General features: G+C 43.0%; 2 protein-coding genes across 2 annotated transcripts in view; one reads left to right on the top strand and one right to left on the bottom strand.

Moving 5' to 3' along the window:
- Positions 1-4,745, bottom strand: part of plekhh2 (pleckstrin homology domain containing, family H (with MyTH4 domain) member 2) — a 146,138-nt gene extending 141,393 nt beyond the window's left edge. Inside the window, exon 1 of the mRNA XM_085980626.1 lies at positions 4,567-4,745. The gene's annotated coding sequence lies outside the window, so the exon portion shown is untranslated. The remainder of the gene's footprint in view (positions 1-4,566) is intronic.
- Positions 4,746-4,920: 175 nt separating this feature from the next.
- Positions 4,921-17,594, top strand: part of thada (THADA armadillo repeat containing) — a 502,870-nt gene continuing 490,196 nt past the window's right edge. Inside the window, exons 1-3 of the mRNA XM_085980649.1 lie at positions 4,921-5,336; positions 7,132-7,226; positions 8,348-8,478. Coding sequence (XP_085836775.1) covers positions 5,264-5,336; positions 7,132-7,226; positions 8,348-8,478 — 299 coding nt within the window. The 5' untranslated portion in view covers positions 4,921-5,263. The remainder of the gene's footprint in view (positions 5,337-7,131; positions 7,227-8,347; positions 8,479-17,594) is intronic.

The raw sequence follows: 17,594 nt of genomic DNA on the forward strand, positions 1-17,594 counted from the left end.
ACCTTTAAAAAGGCAATAAAGGCGATGTATAACGACAACATACCACTGCAACACAAGGTGGATAATTTCTTGTTCGCTTACCGAAATGCGACACATGCAGTCACCAACCAATCTCCAGCCATGATGTTCTTTAACCGCGGTTTACGATGTCGCCTGGACTTGCTCAAACCAAACATAAGACGAGATGTTGAGAATAAGCAATTCCAGCACATCAATGAAAGGCCAACCAGGAGCTTCAAGATAGGGCAACCAGTCTTGGCCCGCGACTACCGAACAGAAAAATGGCAGCCAGGAACGATATGCACAGGGCAGGGACCACTAATGTACACAGTGGACGTTGGAGAGAGCATCGTGAGACGCCATGCTGACCAGATTCTAGAGTCACAGGAACAAGTCAAACCCATACCACGAGCATGCGCACCTGGTGATGAACCCGAAGCACAGATTGCATCTACCTCAGAATCAGTGGTATTGTAAGCTGACGAACCAACCAATGACAATGAGCCAGAATCGACTCCGCCGCAAGAACAGTATACTCGAGAAAGGCGCTATCCAGACAGGATCAGGAAGCCTCCTCAAAGACTGAATTTATAAATGTTTACTTTTAGCTGATGTATATAGTACAAAGAAAATTGTAATTGTAATTAGTTATTATTCAATTGTTAAATGAATGCTATGTACTGGTTATCTAAAAGGGGAGGAATTGTTGTGTATGTACCTTTAAGAGAGAACTGCTTTTATGCTGTAGTACCGGCAGTGACCACACCTGTATATAAAGCAGTAGCAGGCTTCTGTACTTTCAGTTCCAGCATACTCTCTGTGCAGTAAACATCTCTTATTATCGTTCTCCTGCAGTCCGTGTGTTATTAATGCACGGACACTACAGTATGGAAAAAATTAATCTTGAATATTACTTTAAATTAAACTGTGGGAATAGGATAACGGGACACATGTCCAAACTAGTAAAAGATGACTTTAGAATTGATATCAGGAGATTCTTCTTCACACATTGATCAATACTTGAAATGAACTTCTAGGCTGAGGTGAAAACTCTGGAATTATTTAAGCAACAATTAGAATCCATTGTTCAAGCACAATGGGTTAGCCTTGCCCACATTACAACAGCCTCTATACTTCACAGTAATTCATCATATATGAACTTGAAGGGCTTTGAGGCAGTTGAGAGATGTGATAAAGCACTATATAAATGCAAGCATTTATCATATTTTTCTGATCTACCAGAATTATTAAAATGATCCTGGTTTATGATTATCAATTAAAAAAATGATTGTGACTTTTGGTCATTAAGGTAACCGATCTCTAAGTATACATAACCTAGCTCTTTAAGTGTACTTACTGAGCAAAATTCATCATATAAGAACTACTAAGGATCTGTTACATTAGCAGCTGACTCATGGTGAGTCATTCATTCTGGTGGACCTTTTCAAATTCTTTGATGTCTTACAAAACCACTAGAAGAGCATGTGTTTTTTATACAATACCTACACTCTACAAGCAGAAAAAAATTGTAATGGACTTGGTGCGTGTACAGTGAAATAGGTACAATGAGTAAATGTTGTCCTATTCTCAAAACGGATACATTTGCATAGTGACCATAACCCTACAATTTGAATGTTTCCTAAATTTACAATACATCTGCATCTAGAAAAGGTTTCAAGTAACATGGAAAATCCACTTAACTAATGAAAGACTGTATTTTTTTAATGAGCTTAATGTCAAAGTTTTTATCCATTCCAACAATCTGAGCAAGATACTTTAAAATTTGTGTGCTATATAATCAGGCAATACAGGCATGTCTGCTATTTAAAAAAATAGAATAGGGTTTAAGTTTCAGGTAATCCCAGATCCAAGACTATGATTAAAGCGAGAGCCATGTCAATATCCAGAAAACAACATGTATCTTATTTCCAATAACAAAATAAATGAACACTATACATATGGATAAAAATCAATTTTTTTTAAGTTCACACAAAGGAAAAGAATAAAGGGCCTGAAAATCCTTTTTTTCCCTTTTGAAAAATAGGCAAAATGCCTTCTTTTTTGTTGAGTTTAATAAACTAATAAGATCTCAAGAATAAGCATTTTTGAAACGTGTGCCTCAAGAATGCAATTTCATTGGTTGTTAGCATTTTTTAAACCACTAATTATGATGAACTTAAAACAACTGTCTTAATTTCCCTGAAGAATGGTGGGAAGTAGTCCCTCCAAGCCACCCAAAATTCTTCCCATGAGTTCCCTGCCTCATAATCACAAATGGGTCATAATCTTGCATCAGCTGCCTTTATTATAACACCATGTGACTATACATTATATAAATAATAATGTCAACAGTAATAGATAATATAATGACTATTAAAAAAAATATTATTCATTTTCAGGATTGCTGGCAAAGCTGGCATTTATTGGCCACCATTCACTGCCCTGAGAAGGTGATGGTGGGCCTGCTTCTTGAACTGCTGCAGTCTTTGTGGTTCTTGTTATTCTTTGTAGTAGTCTGATACAACTGAGTGGTTTGCCTTTACTCTTAGTCAACAACAACTAGAGAGCAGTTAAGAGTCAACAACATTGGTGTTGGGCTAATGTTCCCTGTAATTTTTGGGGGGCCACGCGCCACCTTTAACGGGCTGCATGGCCCATTCAAAAATCCACGCATGCGCATTTTTTTCAATTTAAAAGCTGGTTCACCAGCTGCGCAGGACCCCCTGGAGCGCTGCACAGCCGCAGAGCTTAGAGGGAACATTGTGTGGGGCTGGAGTCACATTTAGGACAGACTGGGTAAGGATGGCAGGTTTCCTTCCCTAAAAGGACATTGGCGAACCAGTTAAGATTTTACTTAATCCGACAGCTTCATGGTCAATTTACCAGCTTTTTATTTCCATATTATTAGTTTTTTAAACTAAATTCACATTTTCAAATAGAATATAACACATGAGTGAGGAACGGAGACGAGGGAACCGTGTGGAAAGGCTAGCACAGGGCTGAGTGATAGGAATATATATATATAAAAAATATAAAACAAATGTCAGATACTTATAACAATAATGATAGAATCTAACACAGCAAAGAACATCAGTGGCTATTATAACAATATAACAAAGACTGAATGGAATTAATGAGATACTCAGTGCAAGTAAAGTAATACCAGAGAAGAAAATAAAATATATTAGAATGAGACACAATGTGATAAATATATCAGAAACTGAGAATGGGTAATTACAATCATATAATGTAATAATGGAGACTGAACAATATAATAATGCAACACAGAGTGATAGTAATAATATAACTATAACAGTGATACACATACTGTACGATATAATTGCACTGTGACTCAGACAGTATATATTAATGCAATATACCTTTGTGGCACCGTTTTGACCCTGTTATTGCTGTGGTGATACTTCTAAATTTTCCCATTAAGATCCCTAAAGCCTGGTCTGACCAGGAATAAAATACTCATTTTTTGACATGGCTGTAAAGCCAAGGAAAACTGCACTAGCCCCTAATCAATAACCTTACCAAGAAAAAAAGGCCTTTTTTTCTCCTTTCATTAATGTTGAATATTCCATTTTCGGAAGAGCAAGAATTGCTAGGGCAGCCATGAACATAGACAAATAAATCCATGAATGCCTTCCACCTATTCATTTTACTCACGTCTATTTTCGCTAAAATAAAATGACCAAAGCAGGACATTTCAATCCTTAAGCACGAAAAAGTGTGGTTCACTGCGATTGGGATGATTCCATCCTTCAACTTATATCTCAATATTTCAGTTGTTACAAATCCACGATAGATCACTGATTTGAAAACATCTGAAAACCATCAGTTTCGGCTGAGTTTGCCTTTTAGAATAGAATCAAATATACTGCATTGCCTGAGTTATATAATGACAAAACGAAACCGAACTTCTGTTTCAAATGTCGACAGGATTCGCTTTCCAGTGACTCCTATTGTTTTACCAATTAAGAAAATAATTTCTACAATCCAATTATAAAGGGACACCTCTTCTGTTTATATTATATATACTAAACAGTTGTCCCGTCTGCAGCTAAACTGTAACCAACGCAAACATCTGCAAACATTGGAGTGACTTTCGTAACAGAAAACTTTATTTCTTCAACAGGATAACAATTGCCTAAAATTTACGAACATATTTTATAATCTGGTGACCTATTGCAACGAAAAGTATTTGTTCATCAAAATCACTCCGAAAAAATAACCATCAATTTTGACACTTAAATAACTGATTGATTCAAAATAAACATGTCACTGATGCTTCATAACGGATTTGTCCCTCTAAGTATTTGGTTTATTGGAGAGAATATCGTCAACTGCGTAAACCCCTAAACTGCATTCAAACCCGTGTCCACTGCATCAATCGGAACTCCCAAATTTTGCCTTAACCTCATCTTTTCCACCCTGTCAGTGAATGACATCACATGCAAAAAATCCTGGTGGGGGGAAAAGTGCTGTGCTAACTCTCTCTGGTCAAAATTCAACAGCTCCGTTTCTGACAAACGTATGAACACTGACAAAAGAGCCTACCTGATTAAATGTGCCATTCTCTCCGTTAAACCTGCGACACGAAGCGGTGACAGAAACATTCAAAGCGGGCACTGAGTACCGGGCGACCTTCAGCCTGGTCTCCTGCCGGTCTCTCCATCACTGCCCTTGTACAGTAGGCGATAACTTTCCCACACTCCGCTGTCAGCGCGTTCCCAACGTCCTGTATCCATCTGTCAAGCAACAATCCGGGCTAACATTCTCTGATTGACGTTGCGGTCGACCAATCGGGTGGCGAGAGGCGGGCTGGACGTGCGGGCTACGTCCCCCAATTAGCCAATAGCTGCTAAGCGGAGGAGGAACCTCTTCCAGTGTGGAGGCGGAGGATTCGGCCGAATCGGTCACAGAGAGAGCAAAAAAAAACCGATTCGACGTGAAGGCGGAATTGACGTTTACGTGAGATGCCGCAAATATGGCAGCGTTGTGCTGTGGTAGTGGCTGCAGAAGGATTGTTGCAATGAAATCACTCTCCTAAACGTTGTTAATAATAGTGCTTTTAGTTCTTAAACATTGCATAGACCTGCTTTCGCATTGTCATTCCCACGAAGTTGCCACATTGTTGAAGTGACCACATTCAAGACAGCTTGAGTGAAGTGAAATTCTGCGGATATCAGCTATTCCAAGGAGCAAGTTTTGTTGCTTTTTTTAAACCAGCATTTTAAAAAGAATTTGGGTGGAGATGGTTCTAAAGAAGAAAGACATCGACGTTGGTCGAATTGTTCTTGATGACCATAAACTTGTGAGCTTGAGATGTAAGTAAACACGTGTCTATTGTAGCAGTGTGAGGCAAGGTAAAGGGGTTACTGCATGTGGTAGGGAAGCATTGTTCAAGCTTTTCCTCTGTGGGCCGCATAGGTGCATACTGTGGAACCTAGGGCAACATAGATAGTTTAAACCCTTGTTCCTATTAACAAACATCACAATCTGTGGAGACCACTAGATCATGGTGTTCTGATTTAGGATTCATCCACCAATGAGGCAGCAGCACGTTTCAAACCTCCAGGCTAACTACCAAGAAGTGCATAAAGTACTGAAGGTCTTTGAGGGTGACATACACCACGATTTGGACAAACCCTGTTGTAGAGTTTACTTGTAAAGAGTGAAATGTGTTATTAAATAGGATAAAATGCATTGTATCCTGAATCTATAACAAGGGGTTCGTTCAAATGATGTAATCAGACATGATTACAAAACTCTTTTGTAAAAGACTCGCATTTATATAGTGCATTATAATGGTGAATTATTTTAAAGTGCAGTTACAGTTATGCAGGCAATTGTGACAGCCATTTTGTGCATGCTAACACTCACAAAAAAGTAAAGGGATGAAGGACTAGTTAATCTATTTTTGGTGATGACCCAAAAGGGGAATGTTGGCCAAGAACCCATAAGTTTTTCTTGCTCTTCAAATAGTGTCATGGCATTTCAAATTCACCTGAACCATTAGAATAGGCAACTAGGGCTGCAGTTCAACACTTCATCCAAAGGACAACACCTCTGAAAATGAGGCAACCTCTTAGTACTCTGTGGGAGTTTGGCCTAAATTATATGTTCAAATCTTGTTGTCGGGCTTGGACACATTGATAATAGTGGAAACATCATTATAATTTTCTTTCATTTATCCAATAAAACCACCTTCTTCATACCAGTGGACCTCTTTATAGCTGATCATGAGCCATAATGTTACCACAAACCATTCAAGCTTTGTTCTTGGATTTTGCGACACTGTGAACTCCTTTCAATGTTACACGCGCAAAACATTTATTTATTTTTATATAATCAGAGCGGCTGAAATGTTGCCAAAATGAGCTTATCTTCTGTTCCCATGAGTTTTTAAAACTAGGTTGCTCATTAATTATTTGAGAGTGTAGACAAAAGACCATGACTACTTATGTGACAGTATCTTTTGCAGTTGGACTGGGCCTCCACTTTGCAAAACCTAAGTCATTACTAAAAACTGAAGGAAACAGAAAAGTAGAAATTTACTTTGGAACTCCTACTTGTTTTTAAACTTAACTCTTTAAACATTCCTATTGACTTTGTTGTATATCTGTAATAATTACAATGGATCATTTTGAATAATGTACAAGCACCCTATTTAAAATGCTGTTCCACCAGTAAACATGCAAAATACATTTAACCCTGCCCCACTATCACAGAAATCACAGAAACCCCACAGTACAGATAGAGGCCATTTCGGCCCATCGAGCCTGCACCGACACATATACCACCCGATCCCCATAACCCCTACACCAACACATATCCCACCCTATCCCCGTAACCCCACGTATTTAATCCCCCTAACACTAAGGGTCAATTTATCATAGCCAATCAACCTAACCTGCACATCTTTGGACTGTGGGAGGAAACCGGAGCACCCGGAGTAAACCCACGCAAACACGGGGAGAATGTGCAAACTCCACACAGACAGTCGCCCGAGGCCGGATTCGAACCCGGGTCCCTGGCGCTGTGAGGCAACAGTGCTAACCACTATGCCACCGTGCTGCCCTATATTCTTGAAAAATTTGATTGTGCCCTTTTTTCCCTCAGGCATAGCAACTGGTGAGGAGAATGGTCTCGCGATTCTTCTGCTGGAATGTGCAGAGCTCACTGATGGAATACAACAACTGCATTTACTAAAGAAGGTACAGTCTTACTACCTGCTTCATTCAGGCTCCACGACAGTCCCTTCACAGAGTAGCAGTAAAAGGGAATTATAGTGATGAGACTAAAGACATCATTTATGTTTGCAGAACGTAATGTTAAATCCTTTCCACCTTTTCAGTGATTGTAATTTAAGCAGTTGGCTTTTTTTAAGTGCTAAAGGCCTTTCTTAAATCACAAAGCAAGTATTCCAGCTGCAGATCTATTAAGTAATGACCCATGTAAATACAAATATGCCATTGCAAGCTTAGCTCAAATTATTGGATTAAATAAAGGAATTATAAGAAACAGAATATCTCACAGAAGACAAGTGATCACCAAGGTGCTACTTGTAAAATAAATTCATAACTTTTGATGATGTTTCTGAGCTCTAGGTCTTCCAAGTCATTTGTGGAATGAACAGCGAGGGTGTGTGCATCAGGAGTTTCTGCCTGAACTACTTTAGAAGTGCTCATTGCACATCCAATTACTAATGGTTTTTGGGCATCTATTCCTGGGTGCTGATTTCATAGACTAAAGATGATCAAATACTCTCTTAGTCACCATCCTCCATTTCCATTACTTCCAGTACAGTTATTTACACTACTAATATATGCTAACTGTGCCATTGTCCTCCCTCACCATACCTTATTTCTACCATAATTTCAAGTATAAATTTTCCATTTTATAACCCTATCCCCCACCCCCTACTCGCTGATAAAATTTATTAGGCACTCCTTTTTTTGCCATTCCATAATCACATTATATGGAATCACCGCAAGAAAGGAATTTTAAATCAATTAGCTCTCTGTCTTGGCTAACTGGGATCAAGGCAGGAATAATTTAGCTTGAATAGTTCATTTCTCTCCAGGGTTTGCAAGTTATGTGCCACTCAGCATTTTATTTTTGGTTAAAGCATTGAGTGAGCTAATGCTTCTTCCAATTTAAAAATCTGAATATATTTCATTGAATTCTCATTTGTTAATTGAGATTGCGCCAAGTTTGATTTGATTGCACTTGTCTGGTCTTTTTCTATGCTATTGAAGCTTAAACTGTTGTTTTTGTAAAATCTATAATTGCCACATAAATAATCACTTCATTTGTTTTCTTCTGTAAATTTCAGATTGGTTCTTTGTTACGAAAACTAGGCAGAGACCCTGTGCATAATTCACAAATTGACAGCTGTTTGGAAATATTGGTCGGAATTTACTGGGCTCTGGAATCCAAAAGCCCCTTGAAAAGAGCAACAGCAAGGTAACCCACAGATTATTTACGTCCTGTTTCCTGCATGTTTACAAGTAAACTAGTAACTCTGCCGCTGGCTTAGTGGATAAATGGTGTGGTATGAACCATGGAAGGAAATCAGGGTTTCTACATTTATCTATTTCTGTGAAGAAATTTAATAGAATCCCTATACGTTTGTCCTTTCAGTATCATTGTTGAACCAGGTCCCATTGATGCCTCTGATAGTGTCGTTTCTTTCTCCAGCAAGGGCATCCATGTCTCTTATTTTATTCCTAAGATTCCTAGCATTCATATATTGAACCATTTTCCCCACTCCCTTGAATTAATTGTTTATTTTGTTATTATTTCTCCATCTGGTCATATCCTTATATTTTGCTGATTTACCGATTTGTATCTGTATCTGCACTGGAGCCATCATCTACTAGACCTTGCTTAGTACCGTAACACACAGGTTCTGCATTTTTTCTTTATCTACATTACTTTCATTTTTATTTTCTCTTTCTGCATCTGTTTTGTTTGCCTCTACATATTACCACATTAGTTTATGTATCCTTTCATTGCGTTATTTAGCCTGTTTGCAAGGACATTTGTACTGGTATTGATCCAACTCGGGTGAAGCCTGTCCTGTCTCTATGTCGAGAACTCAATCCTCGTGCAACCTTAGTTACATCACATTTGTAACATAGCCACCATCACTATCTCCTGTTCATGCCAAACCCACTTCCTTGCCTTTGCTTGGGAAAACTTACTCTGTCATTTCTTCTGTCTCTTGCACCTTTTTGTTACTGTACGATTTTCTCTCGTCAGTTGTTTCATATCCATCTTTTCGGTTATTGTCAGTTACCATCAATTTATTTCTCAGATCTTCTGTTGTTCCTGTCAGAGGGAACAGAGGATTGACTTTTATCATTTCATCAAGATTTCTTGTTTAGTATCCTTCCATCTGTGCTCTTAGATTTACATCAAATACGATAATGTTTTTATTCAGTCCATAATGTAATAGGAAATAACCAACCAAAAAGCTTAAAGCTGCATTTCACAAGGATCCATGATGTCTTCCACCTTATCAACATGTTTAGTTTAGTTTAGTTTAAACACAATGTCAAGCTCCACATGTACACTGACGACACCCAGCTTTACACCACCACCTCTCTCAACCCCTCCCCTACCTCCGTGTTGTCCGACGTACAGTCCTGGATGAACCGAACTTTCCTCTAATTAAACATTGGGAAGTCCGAAGCCATTGTCTTCGATCCTCGTCACAAACTCCATTCCTTAGCTACCGATTCCACCCCCTCCCTGGCCACTATCTCGGGCTGAACCAGACTGTTCGCAACCTCTGCGCCCTATTTGACCCTGAGCTGAGTTTCCGATCCCATATCCTCTCCATCATCAAGACTGCCTGATTCCACCTATGTAATATTGTCCGTCTCCAGACTCGACTATTTCGATGCTGTCCTGCCACCCTCCTATCTTCCGCCCTACATAAATTTAAGCTCATCCAAAACTTTGATGCCCGTATCCTAACTTGCACAAAGTCCTGTTGAGCCATCAGTCCTGTGCTCATCACTGGCCTGCATTGGCTGCTGGTTTCCGAACGCCTCCATTTTAAAATTCTCATCCTTGTGTTCAAATCCCTCCGTGGCCTTGCCCCTCCCTGTCTCTAACCTCCTCCAGCCCTACAACACTCCGAGAACTCTGCGTTCCTTCAACTCTACCTATTGTCGATTTCTCGCCTCCCCTCCCCCCCAACTGTTCCTTCGTGCCACCATTGGTGGCCGTGCCTTCAGCTGTCTTGGTCCTAAGCTATGGAATTCCCTCTCTAAACCTCTCTGCCTCTCTACCTCTCCCTCCTCCTTTAACATAGAAACATAGAAGATAGGAGCAGGAGTAGGCCATTTGGCCCCTCGAGCCTGCTCCGCCATTCAATGAGATCATGGCTGATCATTCAAATTCAGTACCCTGTCCCTGCTTTCTCCCCATATCCCTTGATCCCTTTAGCCTTGAGAAATATATCCAACTCCTTCTTGAATATATTTAATGAATTGGCCTCTACTGCCTTGTGTGGTAGAGAATTCCACAGGTTCACCACGCTCTGGGTGAAGAAATTCCTCCTCATCTCTGTCCTAAATGGCTTACCCCTTATCCTTAGACTGTGACCCCTGGTTCTGGACTCCCCCGCCATCGGGAACATCCTCCCTGCATCTAATCTGTCTAGTCCTGTTAGAATTTTATAAGTTTCAATGAGATCCCCTCTCATTCTTCTAAACGCTAGCGAATATAAGCCTAATCGACCCAATCTCTCTTCATACGTCATTTCTGCCATCCCAGGTATCAGTCTGGTGAATCTTCGCTGCACTCCCTCCATGGCAAGAACATCCTTCCTCAGATAAGGCGACCAAAACTGCACACAATACTCCAGGTGTGGTCTCACCAAGGCCCTGTACAACTGTAGCAAGACATTCTTGCTCCTGTACTCGAATCCTCTCGCTGTGAAGGCCAACATACCATTTGCCTTCTTAACCGCCGGCTGCACCTGCATGCTTACCTTCAGCGACTGGTGCACAAGGACACCCAGGTCTCGTTGCACTTCCCCTTTTCCCAATCTATTGCCGTTCAGATAATAATCTGCCTTCCAGTTTTTGCCACCAAAGTGGATAACCTTGCATTTATCCACATTATACTGCATCTGCCATGCATCTGGTCAATCACCCAACCTGTCCAAATCATACTGGAGTTTCTCTGCATCCTCCTCACAGCACACACGCCCACCCAGCTTTGTGTTGTCTGCAAACTTGGAGATATTACATCTCGTTCCCTCATCTAGATCATTACAGGAAACTTTCTGGTATCCGGCACTGACGGGACCGAGCTGTTGCTGTTCCATCAAAACTGCCGGAGAAAAACCAGCGCTAATGTTAAAACATACGGAGCTTCTGAGCTCCGTGTGAAGCAACAAACCCTGTTGTTTAGCAACAGCTTCAAAACAGTCGGTGTAGCTTGCAAGCGTCTCTGTAGCTAAGCAACAGCTTCAGCTAGACCTTGCAGAGCCGCGACTGGAGAAAAAAAGCAACGAGAAGTTAAATAAACTTATCTGAACCGACTCCTGAATTTTGCCGGTGGATAGACCTTTCCGGACATTTAACCTCCGGTTAAACGAAAGTTTCCTGTAATATATACTGTGAGTAGCTGGGATCCTAGCACCGATCCCTACGGTACCCCACTAGTCACTGCCTACCACTCGGAAAAAGACCCGTTTATTCCAACTCTTTGCTTCCTGTCTGCCAACCAGTTCTCTATCCAAGTCAGTACCTTAACCCCAATCCCATGTGCTTTAACTTTGCACACTAATCTCTTATGCGGGACCTTATCGAAAGCCTTCTGAAAGTCCAAATACACCACATCCACTGGTTCTCCCTACTTGAAACCTACCTCTGACCCAAACTTTTGGTCACCTGTCCTAATGTCTCCTTCAATGGCTCTGTCAATTTTTGTCTGATTACATTCCTGTGCAGATGCTATATAAATGCAAGTTGTTAATATTGTACAAAGGATTGAGCAATCTTGATGAATGTCAGGTTTCAGGATTTTTTTACCATTTTTTCCTGAGAGTAATAAAAATACTGTACATACTTTTAATGTTTTTTTAAAATAAAGTTTATATTTGCAAGTTGTTTAAAAAAGGTTATCTGGATAAAATATGGTTAATATGCTAAATGCAAGTTGTTCACCACAGAGCCTAAACAATTTCAAAAATCTAGATAGAAGCTAGATAAACACATGAGGGAGAAAGGGATCGAAGGGTGTGAGGTGGTACATTTTGATGGGAAGAATAAGGAGGCCACATACTCCTTGGAAAATAAGGGCTTGATTTTGTCAGGCCCAAGGAGGCGGGATTGGAGGCATGTGAGGTGCTAAAATCGCAAAAAATGGCGGGCGGCTCTGATCCCGCCTCCGAGCAATTTTTGCAGAATCGGGGTTTCAGACTCTGTTTCCATCCCGCCTCCAAGAGGTGGGATAGGCCCTTAACAACTAGTTAATTGCCTCTATAATCCCATTTTGAGAGGTCTTTCTGATTTTAACACATTTCCCCCGTCCTGCACGTCTCCACTGGAACACGCCAGTTAATCCTGGCGGCCTCACAAGTGGATTGCTTACTAACAGCTGCAGCTCCACCATTAAAAAGGAGTTTTCACCAGTGATCGTTTGCAGGTGGCAGAACTTTGTTGTCTTCGGTCTGGGGGAATTTTTAGCAGGCCTACTCATTGTTGTGGAAGTTTGGAGCCTGACACCCATCTCCCGTGTGACCTCCTGGGAAACCCCTCTCCCCACCTTGACTGAGCGCTTCCTCAACTGAGGCATATACCAGAAGCATGGGAACCATTTATTTCCTTTTCTTCCTGGACATCAGATTCGGATGAAGACCAGCCGCGGCAGCAGCAGAACCATGAACAACAGCAGCACCAACAGCAGCAGCACCAACAGGAGCGCCAAGCTCACCCACCTGAAGCTGCACAGGCCAGAAGGCGGCAGCGCGCGACCACATTGTTGCCCGGGATGCAAGGGACGCACAAATGTTGGCCAGATTTGCTTAGCCTGCACAATCAAACACTTTTGCCTCACACCTTCTTACCAGAGCATCGACAATGAGAAAGAACCAGCGGATTCCGATCACTCTGACCACCATACTGACAATTGCAAGTCGCTCGAAGCCCTCAATGTGGAAGTCCCATTTGCGAAATGACACAGGCCACAACTTCAACAGTTTGCCATCAGAATTTTTTTATCACAACAAGCAACTGATGGCATTTCAGAAATAAACACAACATAACACCCAAGTGGCTACCCTTGTGATTACTTGTGCATTATCTTCCTCTTACGTGTGCTCCTATGTGGTGCTTCCCTTGTGGCTTCAGCAGATGTGGGGAGGCTGCTTGCTCACTTTCTTGCTGCTCCTGTCTCGACGCCTTTGGCGACCGTCCTCTGGGGTTGTGAACCTGTGAGGGCTCGGCAACAGTCTACTGCTCCTGCAGCTGTGCAGGGGATGAGACACCCATTTCAGTTGGGTGGGGCTCTGACCGAGGGCTTTGCTGTGGCATGGTCATGTGAGCGCTTGGAGAGGAGCCCCCACTTCCTTGTTGTCTGCCAACAATATCCCTCTCATGGGTCAGCCCCACTTCAGAGCTAGCAAATGGCTTGACAGCACCTTGCTGCATTTCAGGGGGGCCATGAGGACCCGTTTCTGCACTGGAAGTCCTACTCCAGAGGACTTCCACGAAGGTCTGGTTTCTATGCTTAATAGCTGACCATCGCTCCTCAAGAGATGTCATTCTAGTCTGAACAATGACCATGTACAGTATTCAACACCCTGGCGACTTAGCTCCTCCATGGCTGCAGCCATCCTCTCCTCTACCATAACCATCCTTTCCGTGGTGATGCGTTCATGCGCCAATGCCTCCAAAAGGCTCTGCTCATGTCCGCGATGGACTCCTCCATTCGCTCCACACTCGCAGCGACTCTGGAGACAAAACCTGCCAGAGACTCCTGCACCTGTTCCTGGAGTTCCAGCACCGATCTCCTGGATGGACCCGGAGGCACAGGATCGACATGCAGCTGAGCCGAGCTGGCAGAGTCCTGCGCCCTCTGACGAGGACTCTCCACTGCTGTCCCTGTCTCCACCATCTGCTGATGCTCACTTGTGAACTGTGATACACCAGGTGACAACACTACTGTATCTCGCGACGGCCCCACCGAGGTGTGAGTGTCTGCGTGGTGCTGGGTGCGATGAATTCAGCTGACACTGCGCCCTCAGAGGTTGCAGCTTCCTCTGAGGAGCCTGGAAGCTCAGGCTGTTCCTCCTGGACAGTGGGCATGGGGGCTGTCGATGGTCCTGTGGGGGAGTAAAGGAAAGAGTTAGAGATGTGAAGTAAAGGTTGCATGCACATTGAATTGTGCAGATGATCATAAGTCAATCTGTTATAGCATCAGAATCATTATCAGTCACATGCAATGTCAGTGAGAGAGATGCCAAACTATTCTGTCATCAGCTTGCTGCGATACGCTTGTCTGTCCGTCCCCTACTTGCGAATCGTCCTCAACACTGATGATTTCCAGGGCTGCCGCCTCCGAGGCGGTGAGCTGGGCTACTGAGGGTGGCCCTCCTCCTGTCCTCGCTCTTTCCCTCTTATTGTGGGTTCTCTTTTCCTGCAATGAGGGACACAAGTGGAGTTTGAGTGAGAATGAAGGAGTGAGTGTAGAGAAAACATAGCATAGATGCTTAGAAGGAGACAAAGGGCCCTCCCTATGTGTTGTCATTGCATCACAGTGATAGAGTGTGAGGGCTGCATGTTCGAATAGTTAAGTGAATGTGACCAGAGAGAGAGAGGGAATGGGTAAGGGTGCAGGGATGTAAGTGTCAAGTGGGATCATAGAGTCATAGAGTTATACAGCACAGAAAGAGGCCCTTCGGCCCATCGTGTCTGCGCCGACCATCAATCCCTGTCCAGTCTAATCCCATTTTCCAGCATTTGGTCCATAGCCTTGTATGCAATGGCATTTCAAGTGCTCATCCAAATGCTTCTTGAATGTTATGAGGGTTCCTGCCTCTACCACCCTTTCAGGCAGTGAGTTCCAGATTCCAACCACCCTCTGGGTGAAAAAGTTCCTCCTCAAATCCCCTCCAAACCTCCTGCCCCTTACCTTGAATCTATGCCCCCTTGTTATTGACCCCCCTACTAAGGGGAAAAGTTCCTCTTTATCTACCCTATCTATGCCCCTCATCATTTTGTACACCTCAATCAGGTCCCCCCTCAGCCTTCTTTGCTCCAAGGAAAACAACCCCAGCCTGTCTAGTCTTTCTTCATAGCGGAGGCGCTCCACCCCAGGTAACATCCTGGTGAATCTTCTCTGCACCCTCTCCAAAGCAATCACATCCTTCCTATAGTGAGGCGACCAGAACTGCACACAGTACTCCAGCTGTGGCCTCACCAGCGTTTTGTACAGCTCCATCATAACCTCCCTGCTCTTGCCTTCATTAGCCGAGGCATAGAATATAAGTATCCCATATGCCTTTTTAACCACCTTATCTACCTGTTCCGCTGCCTTCAGGGATCTATGTACATGTACAGCAAGGTCCCTCTGACCCTCTGTACTTCCTAGGGTCCTACCACTCATTGTGTATTCCCTTGCCTTATTTGTCCGTCCAAAATGCATCACCTCGCACTTTTCAGGGTTCAATTCCATTTGCCACTTTTCCGCCCATCTGACCAAGCCGTTTATATCGTCCTGTAGCCTGAGGCTTTCCTCCTCGCAATTTACCACCCCACCAATTTTCGTGTCATCTGCAAACTTACTGATCATACCTTTTACATTCTCATCCAAATCATTTATGTAGATCACAAACAGCAAGGGTCCCAGCACCGATCCCTGAGGTACCCCACTGGACACAGGCTTCCAGTCACAAAAGCATCCTTCGACCATCACCCTCTGCCTCCTGTCACTCAGCCAGTTTAGGATCCAACACGCCAAGGCACCCTGGATCCCATGGGCTCTTACCTTCTTGACCAGTCTCCTATGCGGGACTTTGTCAAAAGCTTTACTGAAATCCATGTAAACCACATCCACAGCATTTCCCTCATCTACACACCTAGTCACCCCTCAAAAAATTCTATCAGATTGGTCAGACATGATTTACCCTTGACAAAGCCATGCTGACTATCCCCGATTAATCCTTGCCTCTCCAAGTGGAGACTAATTTTGTCCCTCAGAATTTTTTCCAATAATTTCCCGACCACAGATGTTAGGCTCACTGGCCTGTAATTCCCTGGTTTATCCCTGCTACCCTTCTTGAATAATGGTACTACGTTAGCTGTTCTCCAGTCCTCTGGTACATCCCCTGTGGCCAGAGAGGTTCTGAAAATTTGTGTCAGAGCCCCTGCAATCTCCTCCTTTGCCTCACACAACAGCCTGGGATACATCTCGTCCGGGCCTGGGAATTTATCCACTTTTTGGCCTGCTAAAACCGCTAGTACCTCCTCCCTCTCGATGCTAATATGTTCAAGTATGTCACAGTCCCCTTGCCCGATTTCTATGTCTACATCGTCTTTCTCCATAGTGAACACAGATGCAAAAAATTCATTCAAAACCCCGCCTACATCATCTGGCTCTACACACAGATTGCCACTTTGGTCCCTAATGGGCCCTACCCTTTCCCTGCTTATCCTCTTGCCCTTAATATACTTATAAAACATCTTAGGATTTTCCTTTATTTTGCTCGCCAGTGTTATTTCATGGCCCCTCCTCGCCCTCCTAATTTCTTTTTTAATTATGCCCCTGCACTTTTTATACACCTCTAGGGCTTCCTCCGTCTTTAGTCTTTTGTAACTGCCAAAAGCCCCCCTTTTTTTCCTAATGCATTTTTGTATATCCCTTGTCATCCAAGGTTCCCTTTGCTTGTTGGTCCCACCCTTGACCTTTACAGGAACATGTTGGCGTTGTACTCTCTCTATTTCCCTTCTGAAAGTCTCCCACTGCTTTGATGTGGATTTTCCTATAAGTAGCTGCTCCCAGTCCACTTTGGCCAGATCCTGCCTTATCATATTAAAATCGGCCTTCCCCCAATTTAGAACCCTTATTTCCAGGCCGTCTTTGTCTTTTTCCATGACCACCTTAAATCTCACCGAATTCTGGTCACTGTCGCCAAAATGCTCTCCTACTGACACTTCCACCACTTGCCCGGCTACATTCCCTAGAATTAGGTCCAGTACCGCCCCCTCTCTTGTAGGACTTTCTACATGTTGGCTCAAAAAGCTCTCCTGGACGCACTTTACGAATTCTGCACCCTCTAAGCCTTTCACACTCTGACTATCCCAATTAATATTGGGGAAGTTGAAATCCCCCACTATTATTACCCTATTATTTTCGCACTTCTCTGAGATTTGCCTACATATCTGTTCCTCTATCTGCCCCTGACTGTTCGGGGGCCTATAGTACACTCCCAGCAAAGTGCTTGCCCCCAAAAATGTGCGGGTTAGGTTGATTGGCCATGATAAAAAAAATTGAACCTTAGTGTTAGGGGGGATTAAATACGCGGGGTTACGGGGATAGGGCTTGGGTGGGATGGCTGT

This window comes from Somniosus microcephalus, chromosome 3, assembly GCF_052327205.1.
Source record: "Somniosus microcephalus isolate GS21.2 chromosome 3, FLI_Smic_1.0, whole genome shotgun sequence".
NCBI lineage: Eukaryota > Metazoa > Chordata > Chondrichthyes > Squaliformes > Somniosidae > Somniosus > Somniosus microcephalus.